This window comes from Mastomys coucha, unplaced genomic scaffold, assembly GCF_008632895.1.
Source record: "Mastomys coucha isolate ucsf_1 unplaced genomic scaffold, UCSF_Mcou_1 pScaffold21, whole genome shotgun sequence".
In the NCBI taxonomy this organism is placed as follows: domain Eukaryota; kingdom Metazoa; phylum Chordata; class Mammalia; order Rodentia; family Muridae; genus Mastomys; species Mastomys coucha.
The window spans coordinates 89,575,268-89,597,950 of NW_022196904.1; the positions used below are offsets into that span (position 1 = coordinate 89,575,268).

Here is a 22,683-nt window from a genome sequence, read left to right on the forward strand (position 1 = left end):
TTCTGTCTCACTGGTCTACCTTGCTCTCCTGCACCTTGGTTGTCAGCACCCTCCATCACTTCTCCTTGTACAGGGGGGTTGGAATACTGTGGTCGATGCGCATAGGGTCTCCGCATGTAGTAAGGTAGGAACCTTCGCCTGCAATAGGGCCGGCGTTGTTGGGCCTGGCCTTCAGGAGCGCTTTCCGAACCCTCGTTCTTTTCCCCACTCTCACTATTCTGGTAGTTTTGCTGGTACTTGCGTGGAGGACCCCTACGACGTGGATAGCGTCTATAATGGTTTCGGTCTGCTGCGTATTTACTGCCTTGAACTGGAACTCCACCAGGGCCTGTAACATTTGCTGCCTCCGCACCCTTTTCTCCTTAAACAACATCAAACTCCACAGTCTCTCCATCTCCTACACTGCGAAGGTACTTCCTGGGGTTATTCTTCTTTATGGCAGTCTGGTGTACAAATACATCTTCCTTGGTGTCGTTCCTGTTGATGAAACCGTATCCGTTCCTTACATTGAACTGTTCCCAAAACCTTCGTTGCGATGACCTTCTTGTCCCCGCCAGCGGGCGCGGCCGATGTGAGGCTGCCCGGGCTGCCACTACCCGCGCCGCTGCCCGTGGAGCCGGACTTGGTGGCGGCGGCACTGAGGGCGGCGGGCGGCTGCTGGGTCTCGGCCTCGCTGCTCAAGGTTGCGGTGATGGTGACTGGGGCCGGCGGCGGCGGTGGGGCTCTCAGGGCTCTCTGGGGTCCGCTCTCCGCTCCCGCTACCGATCGAACTCTTGTATTTCTAAATAAATTTAAAAATTGATTTTGTAGTTTTTTCAAAAAGCTTTTATGATAGGGCTTGTGTTGTGTGTGATTTAGGGAGTCTTTTAGCATTGGTTATCTGTTTATTTATTTACTTATTTATTTATTTCATGTGTGCATATTTTGCCTGCATGTATATCTGTGCACCAAGTACATGCATGAGGTTTGCAGAGTCCGGAAGAGAAACAGATCTCCTGAAACTAGATTCACCATGTATGTGTTGGGAATCAAACCTCTTCTACAAGGGCAACCAGCTATATAATGTATCTTTCCATTTATTTAGACTTTTTTGTTTTTTGTTGTTGTTCTTTTTCTCTCAGAGTATTCTGTTGTATTGAATATTGAGCTCTTACACATGTTGTTAAGGTTTCCTTATTTTACTAGGTATGGTGGAGCATACCTTTAATCCCAGCACTCAGAAAGCAGAGGCAAACATATCTCTGTTCTAGGCCAGCCTGGACTACAGAGTGAGTTCCAGAACATCCAGGACTACACAGAGAAATCCTGTCTCAAAAAACAAACAATTTCTTTTGGAGCTGGAGAAATGGCTCAGTGGTTAAGAATATATAATTAACTATTCTTGTAGAAGACCTGAGTTCAGTTCCCAGCACCCATTTTGAGCTGTTCACAATTATCAGTGACTCCAAGTCCTGGTAGATTTGTGGCTTGTGACCTTTATAGACATCCACATTTACATACATATATCTTCCCTATACACATGCAGGCATATATACACATGTTTTTTAAAAGAAAACAAGCCGGGCGGTGGTGGCGCACTCCTTTAGTCCCAGCACTTGGGAGGCAGAGGCAGGCGGATTTCTGAGTTCGACGCCAGCCTGGTCTACAAAGTGAGTTTCAGGACAGCCAGGACTACACAGAGAAACCCTGTCTCGAAAAACTAAAAAAGAAAGAAAGAAAGAAAGGAAGAAAGAAAGAAAGAAAGAAAGAAAGAAAACTTATTTAAAATTATACTAAAATGTCAATGACTGGGTGTGATTTTTATCCTCTCCCAAAATATTTACATTTTGGGGGGCATTTGAGAAGTTTATTAACCTGGTTCCTTTCTAACTTATTAAAGAGTTATTACTTTTTTTTTTTTAAGGTTTATTTATTTATTTATTTATTTTTCTTTCGAAACAGGGTTTCTCTGTAGAGCCCTGGCTGTCCTGGAACTCACTCTGTAGACCAGGCTGGCCTTGAACTCAGAAATCTGCCTGCCTCTGCCTCCCAAGTGCTGGGACTAAAGGCATGCGCCACCACTTCCCAAGTATTTATTTATTATATGTAAGTACACTGTAGCTGTTTTCAGACACACCAGAAGAGGGCATCCGATCTCATTACGGATGGTTGTGAGCCACCATGTGTTTGCTGGGATTTGAACTCAGGACCTTCGGAAGAGCAGTCAGTGCTCTTAACTGCTGAGTCATCTCTCCAGCCCAGGATTATTACATTTGTTTGATTTGTTGTTTTGATATTTTTGAAACAAGGCCTCACTATGTAGCCCTGGCTTATCTGGAACTCATTGTAGACTGGGCTGGCCTTGAACTCACAGGTCTACCTTGATCTTGAATTTGTTTTGTATTAAAATTTATGTGAAGTGACTGGAGAAATAGAAAAGTTGTTTGATGTGGTACTTGTTCTTGGAGAATGTACTTAGTAAGGAAGTTCCCAGCATTTCATTATATCAGTCTAGCAGTGCTTTACCTAAAAATTCTAATGCAAAGTTGAATTATAGCCAAACATATTGGCACATGTAAATAATCCCTTGCTCCAGAGATTGAGGCAAGAGAATGACCAAAAATTTAAGGCCAATTCAGGCTACATTGTGAGTTTAAGGCCAGCCTGGGCTATTAGCAAAAATTAGAATTGTAGGGCTAGAGAAATGGCTCACAACCATCTGTAATGGGCTCCAAAGCCCTCTTCTGGTGTATCTAATGACAGCTACAGTGCACTCATAGAAAATAGTCTAGTTCTTAAAGCCCTGTTAACCCATCGCAGGACTGTTTGAGTTCTGTTCCCAACAACTATACAGTGTCTTACAACCATCTGTAATGAAATCATATACTCTCTTCTGGAGTGTCTGAAGACAGCTACAGTGTACTCATATAAATTAAAAACAAAAAACAAAACAAAAAAAGCAGCATACTCTTATTTAAAAAAAAATTAGTTCTTAAAACCCTATAACCCATTGCAGCACTGCTTATCTTTTTATTCCTATGGATTTGATTCACTAAACAAATTGAGCATGAGATGGTGTGAGTTTCGTTTTCTGTTTTTGTTTTTTGGTTCATTTCCACCTCCCATTGTTACCAAGTAATACCTGCTTTTGCTTTTTGTGAATTTGCAATATCAACATTATTTTGTACAATGCTAAATACTTTTTGCCTGTGCCTTTAGTGTAAAGAAATCAGTATCTGAGGCAGTTCTGTCAGCAAACTTTGGAGAAAACCAGTGAATATATTTCCCATTTAACTTAATTGCAATTCTTTGAGCAATGCCTGGGAGCTGAATGTACTTAATATGTTCACTAAGCATATTTCTCTCTTTTTCATTTCAGTTGGAAAGACATCCTTGATCACCAGATTCATGTATGACAGTTTTGACAACACCTATCAGGTATTTTGTTTTTGCCAATTTATAGTTTATCTCTTAATGTTAAGAGGAACATCTAAAGTATTTTTAAAAGTGTTTTCATTTGCATGCAGCCATAGATATAAAAGTGCTTTGTATAATGTGTAAATTATATAAAATATAAGTGATCTTGCCCATAGTCATAACCTTATTAGTCAGTTACTTATTTCAAAGTCTATTGAAAAATCATTTTTACTGTCATCTGAGAGGGAATTAGATGTGATACTAGATTTTTTTTTTTTAAATAGACAACTTATCCAAGTCTTGAGATTTCTTTTTGAGAATTTATGTTAGCTTATGACATCAGAAAATTTAGGCCATCATGATGGGAAACTTTACAGTGGACTAACAAGTTCACATAACTTGTCAGTAGATTGTAAGCAAGGAGAGACATGCCAACACATAGCTGCTTTTTTCCTTTTTCCTCCTTTTCTTTTAAAATGAAATCTATCCATTTTATTTTATGTGTGGGTGTTTTGCTTGCATGTATGTATGTATGTATGTGCATGTTTTTGTGCTATGGGCATCAGAATAGGGCATTAGATCCACTGAAACTGGAGTTTAAGGATGGTTGGCTACCACCAAGTGAAGGCTGGGAATTGAACATGCTTTCCTAAAAGAGAACTGCTCTTAACTGCTGGCTGTCACTTGAGCCCCCATGTCCAGTCACTTTATCTTCCTATTTAATTTAGACTTCCTTAATGTCCACCTTTTTTTCCCCTAGTTTTTGCCTTTTAAAAGTCTTTATTGGGGCTGGTGAGATGGCTCAGTGGGGAAGAGCACTGACTGCTCTTCAGAAGGTCATTATGGGTCACAACCACCCATAATGAGATCTGACGCCCTCTTCTGGTGCATCTGAAGACAGCTACAGTGTACTTACATATAATAAATAAATAAATAAATAAATAAATAAATAAATGTCTTTATTATTTAACCAGGCACACAATATTTTACATTGTGTTTGAATCATAGGAGATACTTATTATTGAAAGATAAAAAAGTTTGCTTCTTTAATATATTGTTTCCATATTAGAAGAATTATGTTCCCTTGGAAGTCATATTTATTGGTCTCTGACTGTCTATGGTTCCAGAATAAGCCATTATGTAGGAAGTTTAGGCATGGTTATTTTTCCATCAATATAAAATTCATTTCATAAAATTGTTGTTGGGACAGATAAAAGCTATTCTGACTAGGGAACATTAAGATACTCAGACTAAGATTTATATTCAGATACTTGAATATTCTGGTAAAAATATACATATAAAAATCCCCGGGCCGTGGTGGCTCATGCCTTTAATCCTAGCACTTAGGAGGCAGAGGCAGTCGGATTTCTGAGTTTGAGGCAAGCCTGGTCTACAGAGTGAGTTCCAGGACAGCCAAGGCTACACAGAGAAACCCTGTCTCAAGAAACCAAAAACCAAAAAACAAAAACAAAAACAAAACCCATTGTCTTGTTCTCTATGTAATAAGAAAAATCAGTATGAGAATTGAGTTATCTTTCATGAATGAGGATGAGAGTTGATCGCATAAAGGGCCTGAAGGAATTAGTCTTTAACACAGAGTGAGTGCTTAGTACATGGAAACAGTTAACATTGGACATGTTCATTCTTGCTTGGCCAAAGTGTGGCTATGTCTGTATTTATTATTTCTTTCACATTCATAAATCCTGTTTGTTATCCTAAACTGCTGGCTACACCAAACTATCATTACTTGCTAACTCTTTTGTTTTGTTTTATAGGCAACAATTGGCATTGACTTCTTATCAAAAACAATGTACTTGGAGGATCGAACCGTGAGTAATGTTTTCAGTGTGCAGTTTTGTGCAGCATCTCAGGCTCGAAAACTAGGATCACAGCTTAGTCAATGTCACCATGAGAAATGCTTAGCAAATTACCAAAATCAGGTCTTGAAAAAATTTACTATTGAGGTTTTTTTTTTTTTTTTGTCACTCCGATCTATTATTTTCATTTAACATTCAAAACAAGAAAGCCAGAATTAGTTTGTAAATTTCTGATGTCTTTAGACTTATTTTGCTATCTTGATTTAGAAAAAGGACAACAGATTTATAACAGAATTAAAGGAATTTTCATGAAGAAATTTTAGCTTTTTAACACTAGTCAAGTCATTCAGAAAGATTTTATAGTATGTGAACTTAAAGATTTTCTTTGTCAAAATAGAATGTGTAATAAAGTGATCAAATAGGGGGAAATCTCTGTCACAGTTTTCATCTTCTATATTGTTGAGTGTTTCTTTGAAAAACAGTTATATTGGGCTGGTGAGATGGCTCAGCGGGTAAAAACACTGACTGCTCTTCAGAAGGTAATGAGTCCAAATCTCAGCAACCACATGGTGGCTCACAACTGCCTGTAATGAGATCTGATGCCCTCTTCTGGTGTGTCTGAAGACAACTACAGTGTAGTCATTTATAATAATAAATAAATCTTTAAAAAAAATGAAAAGAAAAACAATTATATTTAGCCTACTCTTCCTTAAAGAGATATCTACCATCACTTAAAACAGTGAATAAGTTAATGTATCCAAAATAGAAAACATCTCTAATATTTTTTCTTATTTCTGAAGTATGAGATTTTTTTGGATGCTTTCATATGTAATATAGCTTTTCTTAAATCTTGAGCTTGGAAAGTGCTTTGTATGGCTAAGAAGACTTATTTTTAGGATTTTCTATAATGTGGATGTGGCAGCAAAAAAGTAAAGAGCATTTTTAAATCTTTTTTTTTTCTTTTGGTTTTTTGAGACAGGGTTTCTCTGTGTAGCCCTGGCTATCCTGGAACTCACTCTGTAGACCAGGCTAGCCTCGAACTCAGAAATCCGCCTGCCTCTGCTTCCCAAGTGCTGGGATTAAAGGCGTGCGCCACCACCGCCCGGCAAGAACATTTTTATGTAAGATTCTTTTTTGTATTCCCTCCTCCATTATTTATACTGTTCTGGGCACAAATGTGTAGGAAAACCAAAATACAGTAATCATAGACCCATGTTCACTCAGAGACTCTATCATCTGATAGCTTGTTGTTTTCATTAACATTTACCTTCATTCTCTCTTTTATGGTCAGTATTTGAACATCAACCATCTACTTCAGATCATTTGGGAGACACCTGAGATTCAAACTTACAGGGAGGGTTGAAGAAAGCATTATTTATTTTGTGAAATCTTTTGCAAATCATTTTCAGTGATTATATCTTTAGAACAAACAAGTTTATAGGACTGCTGCCTTTTCAGAAAGGAGTTTTTTAATGTTTTTTTTTCATTCTTCTGCATTAAACCTCTGCATGAGTTTTCTACCACTCATGTTACAAAAAAAGAAAATCATTTCTTTTTTTAAGTATTATTTTTTGGAGTTTTTGTTTTGTTTTGTTTTTATTTACTTTTTCCCATCCCACAGATCAGGCTGCAGCTGTGGGATACTGCGGGTCAGGAACGTTTCCGTAGCCTCATTCCCAGTTACATCCGTGACTCTGCTGCAGCCGTAGTAGTTTACGATATCACAAGTAGGTATACTGCAATGGGTTGACCTTTCTTACTTTTCTCGCTTGTTTGACTGATTTTGTTGTTAGGTGCGATTGCAATTATGGGACACAGCAGGTCAAGAGCGGTTCAGGAGCTTGATTCCTAGCTACATTCGTGACTCCACTGTGGCAGTTGTTGTTTATGATATCACAAGTGAGTGGGGGGATTATGCATTTCTAATCTTCTTTCAATCTTTAGCCTAGCTGCATGCATGTTTGTCTTGTGCTTGTTTTCCTTACTGGCATGAAAAACATTTTATCATAGCAAACTGTATCCCAGAATAGCAAAGTCAGAAATCCTTGCCTCCATGTTTGTATGAGTATGCTCAATGTCTGTGTGCCAGAGTTTTCACTGTCTTTTGGATCCAGTTATGATTCTGTTTCAAGGATTTCATAAACTATCCATAAACTATCCCATAATTAAAGTTAAAGGAATATTATTCCTTACTCTATCTCAGATTTCAAAGATAATCTGTATTTAAGCCTGTTGCCAAGTTTTCCAGATCCTTCATGACTTCTGTTGAGGCTTTTAAAAGTTTCTGCTAGCTAGCATTTTCTCTGCTTCCCTCTTCCACTCATTCTCTTATATAGAGAAAAACAAGCATAATGTATATTTTCTGTTAGCCATTTTTGCTTGAATATGTGCATTTTGTAAATGATTTTTCTTTATTGGTAACAAATTACACTTTCATTTTTCTCCAAGAAAAAAATTTAATGGGAAATGAAAGTTTGTTTTTCTTCAAAACCTGAATGCCTTCAGTCTTTTAAGTGATTATAAATTCCCATGGAGCATTGGTGACTGCTCTCTGGTGTAAATTGTTTTATTATACTTGTAAGGCAATATTTGACATCATTCTATACACTAGTCCATAACTTATAGGAAAGTCAAGATTATGTAGCATCCTGGACTCATGTAAAAATACCACATACAAGCGACTCACTTGAACTAGTCATAATATTAATAGACATTTTTGTGTGCTCAGCCAAAAGTCTTACTAAACAGTAATTAAGTGGCAAAATTAGATTATATTCTGAGATATACTTTTCTTCTTTTTTTTTTTAAAAAAAAAAAAAACTTTTTTGGATATGTGCTTCATGCAGTCTTCTCTTGCAGCTTTACTTTAGGTTGCTGCTTGTTTTAAAAAAAATTAATTTTCATTATAATGCATTGACCTGTTTTGCTGCTTTAAAGTGTTTGTGTTTACTTTAACCAAAGCAAGTGAAGCTTGTCATGGTTTTCTTTTAAAATTCCACAAATGTGGTTAAAATACTACTAAATTTGTTAGTTTAGCTGCTAAAAAATATTAAAATATTCTAGCTAGAATCCAATATTTAGAAAGGGTGAATTCAGTTAGAAGTGAGCCTGGTATATCAAACTGATTAAGTTAAGGTCATTTCACATGGATTCTAATAGAAAACAAATGTAAGAAACGGGCCTGGTGGATCACATTTTAATCCCAGGAAGAGATAGTAGAGGCAGAAGAAAGGATTTTTAAAATAAGGTTAAAGTGATCACAAACTGAGTAAGCAATGCAAGCACAGTGGTGTTGAAAGCTATAGAAAGGCTTTATGAATTTTCTGGATGTGTTGGGACTTCCTGGCTGACATACTTTTGAAATGCTTTCTTTGTCATGTTTGGTATGTATTAGTATAAATGATCAAAAAAAGCATTGTGGCAATGTAACACCATATTATCTGCTGTAACTGTCCTTAATTATCAGAAAGCTTTTTATTTTCATAATTATGTAGTGCTTTATAATAGTTTGGTCATTGTCAAGAAAAAACTTTTCTCCAACGTGAACATTGAGGATTTTATTTTCCTCAGACTCATTTAGATCACTGACAGTTGTAATCAGATAACATGGAGTTACGTTGTAGGCACATTAAAAATGGGGTCTTAATGTGCTGTCCCCTTTCCCTCTTTTAGGGTATTTGTGGGAAGTGTCCTTCACGGGGGAGGCATTTTCAGTAACACTAATCCCTCTGTCTACTCTCAATGCCAGATGTTAACTCATTCCAGCAAACTACAAAATGGATTGATGATGTCAGAACAGAAAGAGGAAGTGATGTCATCATCATGCTAGTAGGAAATAAAACAGATCTTGCTGATAAGAGGTAAGAAATAACTCCGAATGCTTAACTTCTATGTTAAATAACATGTTTGTTTACCAAAAAAAAATGCTTTTGAAAAGGAGAGATTTCATTTTATTTTTAGGGTGGTATCTGAAATATAAGTATAAAAATTAAACAACTTTTGTGTAAGCCCATGAACAACTTTTACAGAATTGTTACATGAAGCCAACAAATATTTTATACTTAAGTGGAGCACGCTACCCAAATAACTACACTTAAAAAAATATTCTCAATGATTAGGCACACATCCTTGTAGTACTATAATAAAGCAGTCACATAATTTCATTATAATTCACCAATGTGGTCTGTGTGTGTTCGTTTCGTGTGGTTTTTGATTGTGTGGTTGTTCCAGGTTTAGCTGAGTATGAATAGCTTAGTTGTAATACCTTAGTCAAATGAGCAAAGCTCATTCAAGTCAGAAGATACAAAGTATATTGACATTCACTATAGCTTCCATATGAATGGCTTTCAGAATTCTCTGTGCTTTCTGGTTTAGTCTTGACCACGCTGTTTAATTTGTAAGTGAAGCTTTTACTACTTATTACTTCATTCATGGGTTGGATATTGAAATTCAGGTGATGAACTCATGCTGTTAACTAAAATGTTGTAATGTAGTTTATTTGTAAAGAATTATGCAGATGTTAAGCATACTTCTGCTTAATGGCAGAAATAAAATTGAATTAGTATAATTGAAAAGTAATCTTTCTCTTTTTAAGACAGGTAAGAAGAGGTTGGGATGTAGCTCAATGGTAGACATCTTAAGATTTGTTTGTTATGGGTGCATATTTGTGTCAGGGCCTTACTCTTAAACCCAGGCTTGCCTAGAACTCCTACAGACCAGACTGGCCATGAACTCTAGATCCTACTGCCTCTTACTTGAGATTTGGGGTTATAGTGATAAGCCACTACATGCAGTTCAGTTGCTAACATTTTAAAAGGAAAAAGAGGAGCAGACTAGTGATGGCTTAGGAGGTAAGGCACTTTCCATGAAGCTGGATGTACTGAGTTTGATCCCTGGGATCCATGTGATGAAAGGAGAAAACTTGTACACATATGCCCATATACATATATGGACAAATAAGTGTTTTTTAAATCAAAAGATTGGGGCTGAGGGTAGAGTACTTACCTGCCTAACAGGCACAAGGTCCTGCCTGTGGGTTTTTTTTGTTTTGTTTTATTTTTTGTTTTTTTGAGTCAGGGTTTCTCTGTATAGTCCCAGCTGTCCTAGAACTCACTCTGTAGGTCAGGCTGGCCTCGAACTCAGAAATCCATCTGCCTCCCAAGTGCTGGGATTAAACCTGCCTGTGTTTTTGACCCTAGCACTGCTTAAAACCTAGAGTGATGGTACATGTAATCCCAGCATTGGAGAGGTGAAGGTGGGAAGATGAGAAATTTAAAATCATCTTGGGCTAGCAAGTTCTAAGCCAGCGAGGGATGTGTGAGGTTGTGTCTCAAAACAAAAACATTCAATGAGTTCAGCCAAATAAAAACACGTTAGTAAAGTAAATCTTAGTTTTATGGGGCTAGGGAGATGGTTCAGTGGAGAAGAGGAGTAGTTGTGCAAATCTGAGGACCTGAGTTCAGATTACTAATGCATAAAAAGCCAACCATGGCCCATGCCTTGTTTGTAACTCCGATGTTGGGGCTACAAAGGCAAGAGGATTGCTGGGACTGCTACGGGGCAGAGAACTCTATATAAGGAAGCATACCTTCTTCTTTTCAGTTTTTGGTACACATTCACCCAGGTACAGTCACAAGCAACTGCATACATACACACACACACAGATTGTTAAATTGTGGGTTAATAATGTAGCTAAGTTCATGGAGGGCTTGCTAGGTTCTGTCAAATGCACTATATAAAAAATTGGCATGATAGCATGTTTGTGTAATTCCAGTACTTTGGGAAGTTGAGACAGGGAGATCAGAAGTTCGAAGTCATCCTGGACTACATGAGGCCCTGTCTATCTTCACTGGCCTTTTTCAAGACAGTTTCTCTGTGTAGCTCTGGCTGTCCTGAAACTCTCTGTAGAACAGGCTGACTTTAAGCTCAGTGATCCTCCTGCCTCTGCCTCCTGAATGCTGGTTTTAAAGGCATGTGCTGCCACCCCTAGCCTGAAATTCTTTTTACACACATGCACACAGATACACACAATTTGATTAACGGGCTGGAGAAATAGCTCAGTGGTTAAGAGTACCGGCGATTCTTCCAGAGGACGTGAGTTTAGCACACACGTGGCTCATGACCATCTGTAACTCTAGTTCCAAGTGTTCCAGTGCCCTCTTCTGAAAGCCTCTGTGTATACTAGGCATGTAATTGGTAAACATACATATATGCAGGCAGAACACTATACACATGAAATAAATGAAGGATTTTTTTTAAAGTCAGTAAACTGTATATGCTCATTAGTAGAACCCAGCTTATGTAAGACCCTAAGTTCAATTTCCAGTTCTAGGGGAGAGAACTTAATATATCATACACATAGACACAGACAGGTACAGTTCTTGAGTGCTACACATAGTTATGTTTTCAAACAAATGGCTGTTTCTATAGCCAGCACCAATAGAACATGGTTTATAGTTTTATGACTTCATTTTTCAAAAATAAGAATTTGTCTTTTTAAAATCTTTCCTATAGGCAAGTGTCAATTGAGGAGGGAGAGAGGAAAGCCAAAGAGCTGAATGTTATGTTTATTGAAACCAGTGCAAAAGCAGGATACAATGTAAAGCAGGTAAGTGTGATTTGAGTGTGAATGTTTGTTCCTAATTTATAAAAATGTGAAATAATTGTGAGTAAGCTATTTTTTAGTGTAAAAGTTTCTTTCAATTAGCAACAGCAATGAGAATTCATGACCTAGAAATATATTTTCAGAGAGTTAAAAAATATATCTGTTGCATAGTTTTTGTAAAAAGGAAATACCAAACTGTTCAGATTACACACAGGATAACAAATTCATTATGATTACAGTATTTCTGGTTTTCCTGATTTCTTTATTTGGTAGTCAAGACTAATATAGGAAAACTAATAGTACTTGCTTTCTATAAAGTACAGTATAGCTAGGCATGGTGGTGCACACCTTTAAACCCTGCACATGGAAGACAGAGGCAGGCAGGTCTCTGTGAGTCCGAGGACACCCTGTTCTACAAAGCAAGTTTCAGGACAATTGGGGTACACAGAGAAACCCTGTCTCAGAGAAGGAAGGAAGGGAGGGAGGGGAAGGAAGAGGAAGTACACTCTATTTAAACTTTACAAAAGGAGAGGGATTTTTTTGTTTTGTTTTTGTCTTTCTTTTTTTCCTGGGTGGGTGGATATTATCAAGCTGTTTTCCTATAAGTCTGCCAAAATCATGCTTGCCAAAATTACAGAGGAATGGTCGGATTTATTAGAATTGCTGACCACTTTTTTTTCTTTCTTTTTGTTTTATTATTATTATTATTTTGCGATAGAGTGTACTGACTAAATTTGTTTCAATTTGACATGGGCTAGAGTGATTTTGGAAGAAGGAACCTCAATTGAGAAAAAGCTCCATAAGATTGGCAAGCCTATGGTACATTTTCTCGATTGATGTGAGGTCCAGGTTGCTGTGGGTAATGTCACCCCTGGGCTTGTGGGTCTGGATGCTGTAAGAAAACAGGCTGAGCAAACCATGAGGAGTAATCTAGTAAGTAGCACCACCCCTCCATCAGCTCTGCATCAGCTCCAGCCTCCAGGTTCTGCTCTGCGTTTCTCCTTTGACTTCCTTTGATGACAGGCTGTCATGTAGAAGTGAACATGAAATAAACCCTTTCTTCCCCAAAGTAGTTTGTGGTCATGGTGTTTATCACACACAGCAGTAGAGACTGTAAGGCAGAGGGTCGCACATAGGGCCCCCAGGTGCTGAAATTACAGGATTAGGTCACTAATACATTTAAAATTTTTTATATGTATGAATGTTGTACCTGCAAATATATATGTAAGTGCCTGGTGCCCAAAAGGGCCAGACGAGTGTCAGGTCTCTGGAATTGGTCTCACTGGTGGTTGTGTACTACAGTAGAGGTGCTGTGAACCAAACCTGAGTCCTCTCCAAGAGTAACAAGTACTCTTAGCTGCTGAACATCTCCAACCTGATAAGTCTTTTCTTTATGCATCCTTTCTCTTTGGTACACTTTTCAAAATAATATTCAGTTATTGAATGAATAGGCCTATCCTGGCCTACTTTTGACAGTTTCCTATATCCGAGGCTGACTTTAACATCATTATATAGCTGATAGTGGCCTTGAACTCCTGATCTACAGCATTGACTTCCCAAGTGTTGAAATTATGAAATGCACCATTACACTTAAACATTTTAGTATACACTTTTTGTTGTTGTGTGTATATACAGTGCATTTTGATTATATCCAGCCCTCCTGAGACCTCACTCCACAATCCACCTCCCTATATTATGTTCATCTCAGTTTTTAAAATTTTTTATTTGATTTTTGGAGTTGAGGTTTCTCTGTGTATCCCTGTCTGTCTTAGAACTCACTTTCTAGACCAGATTGACTTCAAACTCAAGAGATTCACCTGCCTCTGCTTCCCAAGTGCTGGGACTAAGGGCACACACTACCACACTTGGCCTCTGTTTTTTTGTTTGTTTGGTTGGTTTTGTGTTTTGTTTTAGCTTTTTTTTTTAATGTATATTTTATGTATGAGTGTTCTGTCTACATGTATACCTGCATGCCAGAAGAGGTCATCAGATCCTACTTTAGAGTTCTTTTGTGTAAGGTGAAAGATAAGGGTCTAGTTTCACCTACTTAAAGATATCCAATTTTTAGCACCAGTTGTTGATGATGCTGTCTTTTCTCTAATGTGTTTTTTTGGGGAGGGTGGGGAAGGGTGTTGAGACAGGGTTTCTCTGTTTAGCTCTGACTGTCCTGGAACTCACTCTGTAGGCCAGGCTGGCCTCAAACTCAGAAATACACCTGCCTTGGCCTCCCAAGTGCTGGGATTAAAGACATGCACCACCACTGCCTGGCTCTAATGTGTATTTTTAACATGTGTTAAAAATCAGGTAGCTGTAATTGTGTGGCCTTCCATCTTGAGTCTTCTATTCCATTGTCTGTTTTCATATCGGTGTTGTGGGTTTTTTTATTGCTCTGGTTATCTATAAATAGAAGCACAGTAAGATTTTCCTGTTTGTATCCCTTTTATTGCTTCTCTTGTCCTGTTGGTGTAGCCAAGACTCCAGCACTATATTGCATAAGAGTGGAAATAGTGCATGTCTTTATTTTTTTACCTGATTTTAGTAGAAATGCTTTGAACTTTTTTCCTTTAATATAATGTTGGATAAAAGTTTGTATATGCTAGAATGTTCTTTCTATTCCAAGGGATGTTGAATTTTACCAAAAACTCCTCTTTTTCCTTTCTTCTTTTTTTTAATCTATGGAGATAACCATGTAATTCTATCCTTCAAATCATTTATGTAATTTGTAACATTATTGTTTAAATATTATTGAGCCATCTCTATAAGTTATCACAAATGAACTTTTTATATTTTCTTGAATTTGGTTGACCAGTATTTTATGTCCATATTCACAAGAAGTAAGAGTGAGAGTGTGTGTGTTTGTGTTTGCATATTTTATTTTATTTTATTTTTTTGGTTTTTTTGAGACAGGGTTTCTCTGTATAGCCCTGGCTGTCCTGGAACTCACTCTGTAGACCAGGCTGGCTTCAAACTCAGAAATCTACCTGCTTCTGCCTCCCAAGTGCTGGGATTTAAGGCGTGCACTACCACTGCCCAGCTACATATTTGATTTTTATAAAAATAATTTGGTAATGTTCTTTTCTATTTTATGGAATAGTTTCAGAAGTATTAGGGGTCTTTTTTTCCTTAATCTTTTTTTACAGTCCAGACTTAATCCCCTTCCCAACCCCCCCCCCTCCCTTTAGTGTTCCTCTTTTGCATGTCTGGTAAAAATAACCAGTGAATCCATCTGGGATGAGACTCAAAATGGGAAGTTTTTCTTATCATTATTATTAGAATGTAATAAGATCATTTCTTCCTCTCTCCTACTTCTTGCATGTCTCACCCTGGCCCCCATATTTACAGCCTATTATTTAACCATTGTAATTCTGTGTGTGTGTGTGTGTGTGTGTGTGTGTGTGTGTGTGTGTGTGTGTGTGTGTGTGCGCGCGCTGCGTGGGTGCATGTGGGTGCACATATTACTATCTTAGTTACTGTTCTGTTGCTGTAAAGAGACACCATGACCACGACAAAAGCATATGGGCAGTGGTGGTGCACAATTTTAATCGCCACACTCCTGGGGAGTGTGGCCAGAAGCAGGCAGATCACTGAGGCCAACCTGGTCTACATAGTGAGTTCTAAGATAGCCAGAGCTACAAAGAGAAACCCTATTTTGAAAAAACAAAAGGAGGGTAGCACTTAATTGGGGGCTTGCTTAAACAATTTTAGAGGGTAAATCCATGACATTCATGTTCAAGAACATGGTGCCAGAACAGTAGCTAAGAACTTACTTATATCTGATCCTCAAACTACAGGAGGAAAGGATGAGAGCTAACTGGGAATGGCTGGGCTTTTGAAACCTCAAAGCCCACCCCTAGTGACATACTTCCTTCAACAAGACCACCACCCTTAATCCTTTCCAGGCAGTTCCACCAACTGCAGACTAAGCACTATAATAGCCTATAGGGGCTATTCTCATTCAAACAACCACACATATAAACAACTAAATGTATAAGTACAATTTAAGGAGTCCATTGAGTGTTGTAGTTAGGACTGACTACCTGGTATTGGGGCACTAATCTCTGGGGAAGACTAATTACTCTTGTCTTAGAAATCATTAATTGTGGGGCTGGAGAGATGGCTCAGCGGGTAAGAGCACTGACTGCTCTTCCAGATGACTGCTCTTCCAGAGGTCCTGAGTTCAATTCCCAGCAACCACATGGTGGCTCACAACTATCTGTAATGGGATCTGATGCCCTCTTCTGGTGTGTCTGAAGACAGCAACAGTGTACTCACATAAAATAAAAATAAATCTTTTTTTTTTTTTTAAAGAAATTGTTAATTGCTTATAGGTCTTGCAGTGTCAACTGTTGGAGTTGTTCAGGCCTTGTCTAGGCAGCCTAGTTGGGAAACTTCATTACTGCTTCAATCTTACTACTTGATGTGGATCTGTTTAAATCGTTTATCTCATTTTGGTAAATCAGTAAATCATATGCCTCTAGAAATGTATTCATTTCTTTTATATCTCCCATTATAGTAGAATATATGTCTTTTTAGATAAAACCTAATAACTTGAGTTTCATTGGCATGTCTTATAATGACTCCCTTTTTTTCCCTGGTTTTATTAATGTGGATCTTCCTGTGAGTCATTTTGGCTAAAGGTTTGTCTTACCTTTTCAAAACACCAACTCTTTTGTTTTGATGATCCTTTGTATTATTGGTTGCTTTTCTCCTTTCATTAATTCCTGCCCTGACCTTAGTGATTTCTTTTTTTCCCTCTACTGATGTAGAATTTGGTTTCTTGTTCTTTTTCAAGGCACATCATTATAAATTGCTTACTTGAAATCTCTCTGGTATCTTAATGTAGGCACTTAGAGGTATAGGAACTACTTTAATTGTATCTCAAGAGTTTGATATGTTGTGTTTTCATTTGATTTCCAGGATACTGAGACTTTCCACAGAGCTTTTTATTTGACTTTTACTATATTTTTGTAGCATTTCACATTGATTTTTCTTCAGTATTTTTGTTGAATCCTTTTATATCATGTGTCACCTTACCTATTTTATTCAGCTGTTTGCATCTTGAACATATGTCTTACACTGAATTCTCTGAGATTTCATCTATTTCACTATATGCTGTCTATAGGGTTAATAATTTTTTGGGGGGAGGGGGCAGGGTTCGAGACAAGGTTTCTCTGTATAGCCCTGGCTGTCCTGGAACTCACTCTGTAGACCAGGCTGGCCTCGAACTCAGAAATCCACCCGCCTCTGCCTCCCAAGTGCTGGGATTAAAGGCGTGTGCCACTACTGCCCGGCTATAGCTCTACTTTTAAATTGACTTTTTATTACTGCAATGATAGCTGTACGATGACAGTAAACAGTATAAATTATCTTAAGGTCTTAATTTGCTTTCTTGATTTTGTCATCTAAGTGAGGAATAACCTATTTGCTATCCTATGGTTGTCAGCTTAATACCTTCTCTTCTTACAGCTTTTCCGGCGTGTTGCTGCAGCTTTACCTGGAATGGAAAGCACACAGGACAGAAGCAGAGAAGACAGTATCTTTTTTGCTTTTTTATTTTGTTTTGTTTTTTTTTTGGTTTTTCGAGACAGGGTTTTTCTGTGTAGCCCTGGCTGTCCTGGAACTTACTCTGTAGACCAGGTTGACTAGCCTCGAACTCAAAAATCTGCCTGTCTCTACCTCCCAAGTGCTGGGATTAATGGCATGTGCCACCACTGCCCGGCCCTTTTTGCTTTTTAAGAAAATTTTACTGTCTAGCCAAGTATAGTGGCACACGTTTTTAACCTAACACTGGGAAAGCAGAAGTGGGCAGATCTCTGAATTTGAGAAGAGCTTGGTCTGCACAGTGAATTCTAGGACAGCCATATCTATGTAGAAGGATCCTGTTTCAATAAAAACAAAAACAAACTGACAACATTTACTGTTACTACTATTCTTTGGAGCCATACTTGAGTGGCTTATTAGTTACTTGTTGTGGGACAGAACTCCTGACAAAAGCAGCTGAGGGTGGAAGAGTTTGTTTTGCCTCCCTGTTTAAGGGCATGGCCCACCCACTGTGATGGGGAAGATGCTACAGCAGAGTAACTCACTCAAGGTCATGAGGCAGCTGGTCATGTTGCTTCTGCAGTCAGGAAGCAAAGGTGAATGCTGGTATTCTGTTCTTTTTCTTCTTATTTAGTCCAGGACCCCAGCCCATGAAATGATGTCACCCATATCCAGTGTGGGTCTTCCCACCTTAGATCCCCTTGGAAATATCTCAAACACTCAGAAGTTTATCTCCTAGATGTTATGAATTTAGTCAAGTTGCCAACCAAGATTAACTGTCATAGTTGACTGTTACCTTGAATGTAGAAATTGGTGTCTTGGGTGCACATAAACTCAGGATTTCTATGGCAGATTAGGCCTGTAGCAGATGGACCTGGCTTCTTACTCAGATTTTGTTGCTTGCTCACCTGCCCCTTTTCCTTTCTGTGAGCATGTGGTAGTTAGGGTTTGTTTTGTCTAGCTTGGTTTTTGTCTTCAAACAGTCTTGATTTCAGGCTGACCCCAAACTTCTGTCCCTTCACCATCTGAGTACAAAGATTACATGTACCAAAAAAATACATTATTAATGTGGTATTGGGGGTTTTACGTAGGGTGTCTTGCCTGCAGAGCACACTGCAAACTAGGCTCAGCTCTAAGTCTCCTGCTCCCCCCCACACCTTCCTTAAAGATTGTGTACATGCACGCTCACAAAAGCCAGAAGAGGTCATAAGATCCTCTGGAGCTGGAGTTTCAGATAGTTGTGAGCCACCTAGTGTGAGTGCTTGGAACTGAACTCCGATCCTCTCAAGCTCACCAACTTAGCTGCTAAAACATTCTCTCTTAGCTTCCTCACTTGCTGTTTAATAAGCGAAAACCTTAAAAGTCCCCTGTCTCCTGAAGTTGCATTTTGTATCTCATTTTCCCAGACTTGGCACAAGAAATAATTCAAAATGGAACTGTATCATAGCTTCTTATTTTAGAAACAAGATGTAATGAAACACATCTAATGGTTTCTAAGAGTTTTGATTGGATGTTTTCATTGTATTTACCTTCTACTGTTTTCTCTTATAAAGACACATTTATTAGGCTGAAGACTTCATGACAGTCTATATTCAATGATTTTTGTTTTGTTTTGTTTTTCTCTGTGTAGCCCTGGCTGTCCTGGAACTCACTCTGTAGAACAGGCTGGCCTCAAACTCAGAAATTGGCCTGCTTCTGCCTCCCAAGTGCTGGGATTTTCATATAGTTTTTTGTTCATATAGAATAATTTTCTTAGAATAGATTCCCATGAGTAGGGCTCATATTTCATTGAATTTTGTTGCATTATAAGAGATATACCTGGCGACATATGTATCTTTTCCCAGCCCTCCAGAGGCAGGTGAATCTCTTGAGTTCAAGGTGGCCTGATCTGCAGCTTGAGCTCCAGGACAGCCAAGGCTGTTACACAGAAACTCTGTCTTAGAAAACAAAGAGAGAGAGAGAATATATGACTTGAATAGGTTATGAAATCGAATAAAAGTATAAGGGGCTTGTCAGAGATGTCAGAATTCAACAGAGTTAGAATTGTACTCTTGTATACAACTCCTTAACTTTTATTTCAGTGATTGACATAAAACTGGAAAAGCCTCAGGAGCAACCAGTCAACGAAGGCGGCTGTTCCTGCTAATCCCCCTGGCATCTTTCAACCCTTCTGCGGAAGCTCACTGCTTTGGCCCCATACTCTTTCATTGACTGCAGTGTGAATATTGGCTTGAACCTTTTCCCTTCAGTAATAACGTATTGCAATTCATCATTGCTGCCTGTTTCGTGGAGATGATCTATTAGCTTCACAAGCACAAAAAAGTCAGTGTCTTTATTATTTATATTTTTTAAAAGCCAAACAATTCCAGCATACTCGTGATAACTTTGAGGATTAGATACATTTTCTTAACATTTTTTTCCCTTTTTAATGTTATGATAATGTACTTTAAAATGATGAAAATCTCAGCAGTATGTGTGTGGCTTGTTAAAGAGCAGTGTGTTCACAGCAGCATTTGCCTACTTTGTTGCTGTCTGCCAGCTTTTCTTCCTTCTTCCCTTCCCTGTTCGTACCTTCCCCAAATAAACAAGGTATAGCAAACAGCAGTCTAACCAAGCCCTTTGGAATTATCCATAGTTTTACAGATAGCTTTTAGCTCCAGGCCATGAGCCATGATGTCCAAAATTACTCTTGAGCACTGATATAAATTACGTAGACCTTCTTTGAGGTCAGAACTCAGCTGTTGCTATCATGATGGGCGGTGCTTGAATTAGGAAAGGATTCTTGTATGTCTTCAAAATGAGTCCACGGATTTACTGAGTGCTTACAGGTAAAGGAATATAAAATAGATTTCTGATCAGAACAGGTACCCCTGTCACATGAGCTTTACTAGACTCTGGGAGAGAAAAAAGTAGCCAAGTACTTCTGAACCGTTTTTTTAATACTTGTTTTGTCATGGTGAAATTATAAAAGTTATAGCAGTTCTCCCATAATGTTTTAATTGTCAAAATAACACTGTCTTTTTAAAAAAAAATCAATACCTTTTAAAGCAATAGATTTTACTTGGGTTTCTTTTCCCAAAAATGCTATGTAGACAAGGCAATGTCAAAATCTGTTTCCTTTAAGAACCAGCAGAATATAAATTTGACATGAAGAAAACTGCTATATCTAGTAGAAATAATATCTAAAATTTAACAACTAAAGTACCCTCACAGAATAGCAAATACCCTTCTGCTCTGGACATTGGTTCAAATTTAAATACAGAAATAATTTCCTTGGACGTCCCCAGAGGCAGGTCAGAAAAAACATGCATTAAGAGAGAAAGGAAAGAATGGAAATAACAGTCACTATAATGCAGATTTATGCCTTATTTTTTAGCATTTTTTAAATGTTGGGTCTTTCAAGGTGTTTTTTGCTTTTTATTAGATCTATATAAATAAGTTAACTAGCAATTTAGTTTTGTATTTAAGCTACACTTAATCTTTTTTCTTTGGTGATATTTATTTCTTTGCCTTTTTTTTAAACTTCAAATTTTTAGGTGTTTTGTTGAATATTTAGAGCTTCATCACCATGGCAATATGTATTTCCCTTGAAACATTGCAAACAAATATACTAGAAGTGCACCCTCTTAATCTTTACTAGTTATTGTGAGATTGCTGTGTAAGTTAATAAACACATTTGTAAATACATTATTTGCAGGAAAAAAATTCTGAGTTCTGGCTCAGAAGAAGCCTGCGGAGTTTATGTTGTAAGCATTACTTAACACAGTATAAAGATGAAAAGGTAACAAAAATAACTTCATACTTCCTCACCTCCTCATTGCAACAAAATCCCTAACTGGAAAGCCCGACTCCCACTCCCTGTCCTCTTCCACTCTCACGTATTGTCACCTTGTAACACTCGGAGAGCACTTGGATTATGGATCTGAATAGAAAAATACTTTCAGATAATCATTAGCCCACATACCCTGTAACTTATACTCAAACATGGGATGGAGTTGTAAAGTGCTTTTATAATACATATTGTTAAAAGCAAGGATTGACTCTTTTGTTTTATTTTGACATGGCATGTCCTGAAATAAATATCAATTCAATATGGCACATGGTTCACATTCTTTATTTGAGGAACTGTGATTTCTGGAAAAGGGGGAGTGGTCATCTTCCTACGCTGTTGCATTTGATTCTTTCTGTGTTGTTTTGGAAGTAACCAGCATGCTGCTTTTCATGCTGCTCTTTTTATTTGGCTTAGAGTCCTTAAACTGAAACAGTAAAATGTGATCATGGTCTAGATTTTTTTTTTTTAAACAAAATTTTGCTGCCAAGTATATATAAATAAAACACAAAAGAAAACAGGTATTGACTTGGCTTCCCATTCCTGCCAATGCTTCTTGCTTATGCTTATGCTTCTCTCCTAGTGTGATAAAATGCATTTGAGATAAATTATATAAATAAATGACTAACAAGAACAAATGTGAATAAAACAGAAAGTCAGAATTCTTTTCAAGGCATGAGGTTGTGGAAGAGGGGCTGCAACTCAAGAGAGAGCCCTTAATGGGGTCGCGCACCGCGATACTTTGGTCAGTGATGGACCACATATCAAACAAGTTTTCATGTAATTGCAACTGAGCCAAAATTTTATGGGGATGATAACACAAACTCTCTCTCAATTGTGGAAATCAGTTGTGTTTTCATTCACAAAAGTAGAGCTACAATTAAATACAGCACATGATGGCAATAATAATTTAATTTAAAAATGTAGTTCTGCTTACAGAAAAATACAAATTATTATACCAGCCAGGTCCTTACACATTGGTTACTATGTCTCTTGGCCATGTGTTCTTTTGTATTTAAGCTTGTTGTGTCCTGTTGATTATGACACCAGCAGGAGTGGGCTATACCTCACACAGACATTAGAGCCTGGGTCTTTGTCATAGGTTATACCGTCTATACTCTATGATACTGACTTGGTGAAGAGAATTAGGCAAGGAATGACTTTAAGTAATTTTAACTGACATGATAATGCATATATGTAAACCCAGACTCAAGAGCCTGGGTTGGCATGAGTTAGAAAGCAAAACTCTTATCTTAGGAAGGGAGGGGCCTGTGACCTGCAAACAGGGCCTCTAAGCATATCCAGCCCATTGCTGGTTTTCAACTTAGGCTTTAGCCATTTAATCCTTGCACTAGGGGTTAGAGAGGGAGTGGGAGGAGAAGCAGGTGGATCCTGAATTCAAGGACAACTGCGGCTACACAGAGAAACCCTGTCTCAAAAAGCAAGTAATAAATAAATAGGCTCAAGCTTTATTGGAGCTCAGGCATACTTTTAAA

General features: G+C 37.9%; 1 protein-coding gene and 1 pseudogene across 3 annotated transcripts in view; one reads left to right on the forward strand and one right to left on the reverse strand.

Annotated features, from left to right (window-relative positions):
- Rab6a (RAB6A, member RAS oncogene family) overlaps window positions 1–21,456 on the forward strand; it is a 41,997-nt gene extending 20,541 nt beyond the window's left edge. The window contains exons 2-8 of one of the 2 annotated variants that reach the window (XM_031387549.1): window positions 3,359–3,417; window positions 5,172–5,225; window positions 6,835–6,940; window positions 8,962–9,073; window positions 11,727–11,820; window positions 17,284–17,350; window positions 19,440–21,456. In XM_031387549.1, coding sequence (XP_031243409.1) covers window positions 3,359–3,417; window positions 5,172–5,225; window positions 6,835–6,940; window positions 8,962–9,073; window positions 11,727–11,820; window positions 17,284–17,350; window positions 19,440–19,504 — 557 coding nt within the window. In that variant the 3' untranslated portion in view covers window positions 19,505–21,456. Of the gene's footprint in view, window positions 1–3,358; window positions 3,418–5,171; window positions 5,226–6,834; window positions 6,941–7,006; window positions 7,113–8,961; window positions 9,074–11,726; window positions 11,821–17,283; window positions 17,351–19,439 lie in introns of both variants that reach the window. The other variant, XM_031387548.1, reaches the window with a different exon arrangement.
- Window positions 9–873, reverse strand: LOC116104094 (annotated as a pseudogene). Its single transcript, XR_004123697.1, has one exon. The product of XR_004123697.1 is annotated as a nuclease-sensitive element-binding protein 1 pseudogene (transcript).
- Window positions 21,457–22,683: the final 1,227 nt, after the last annotated feature.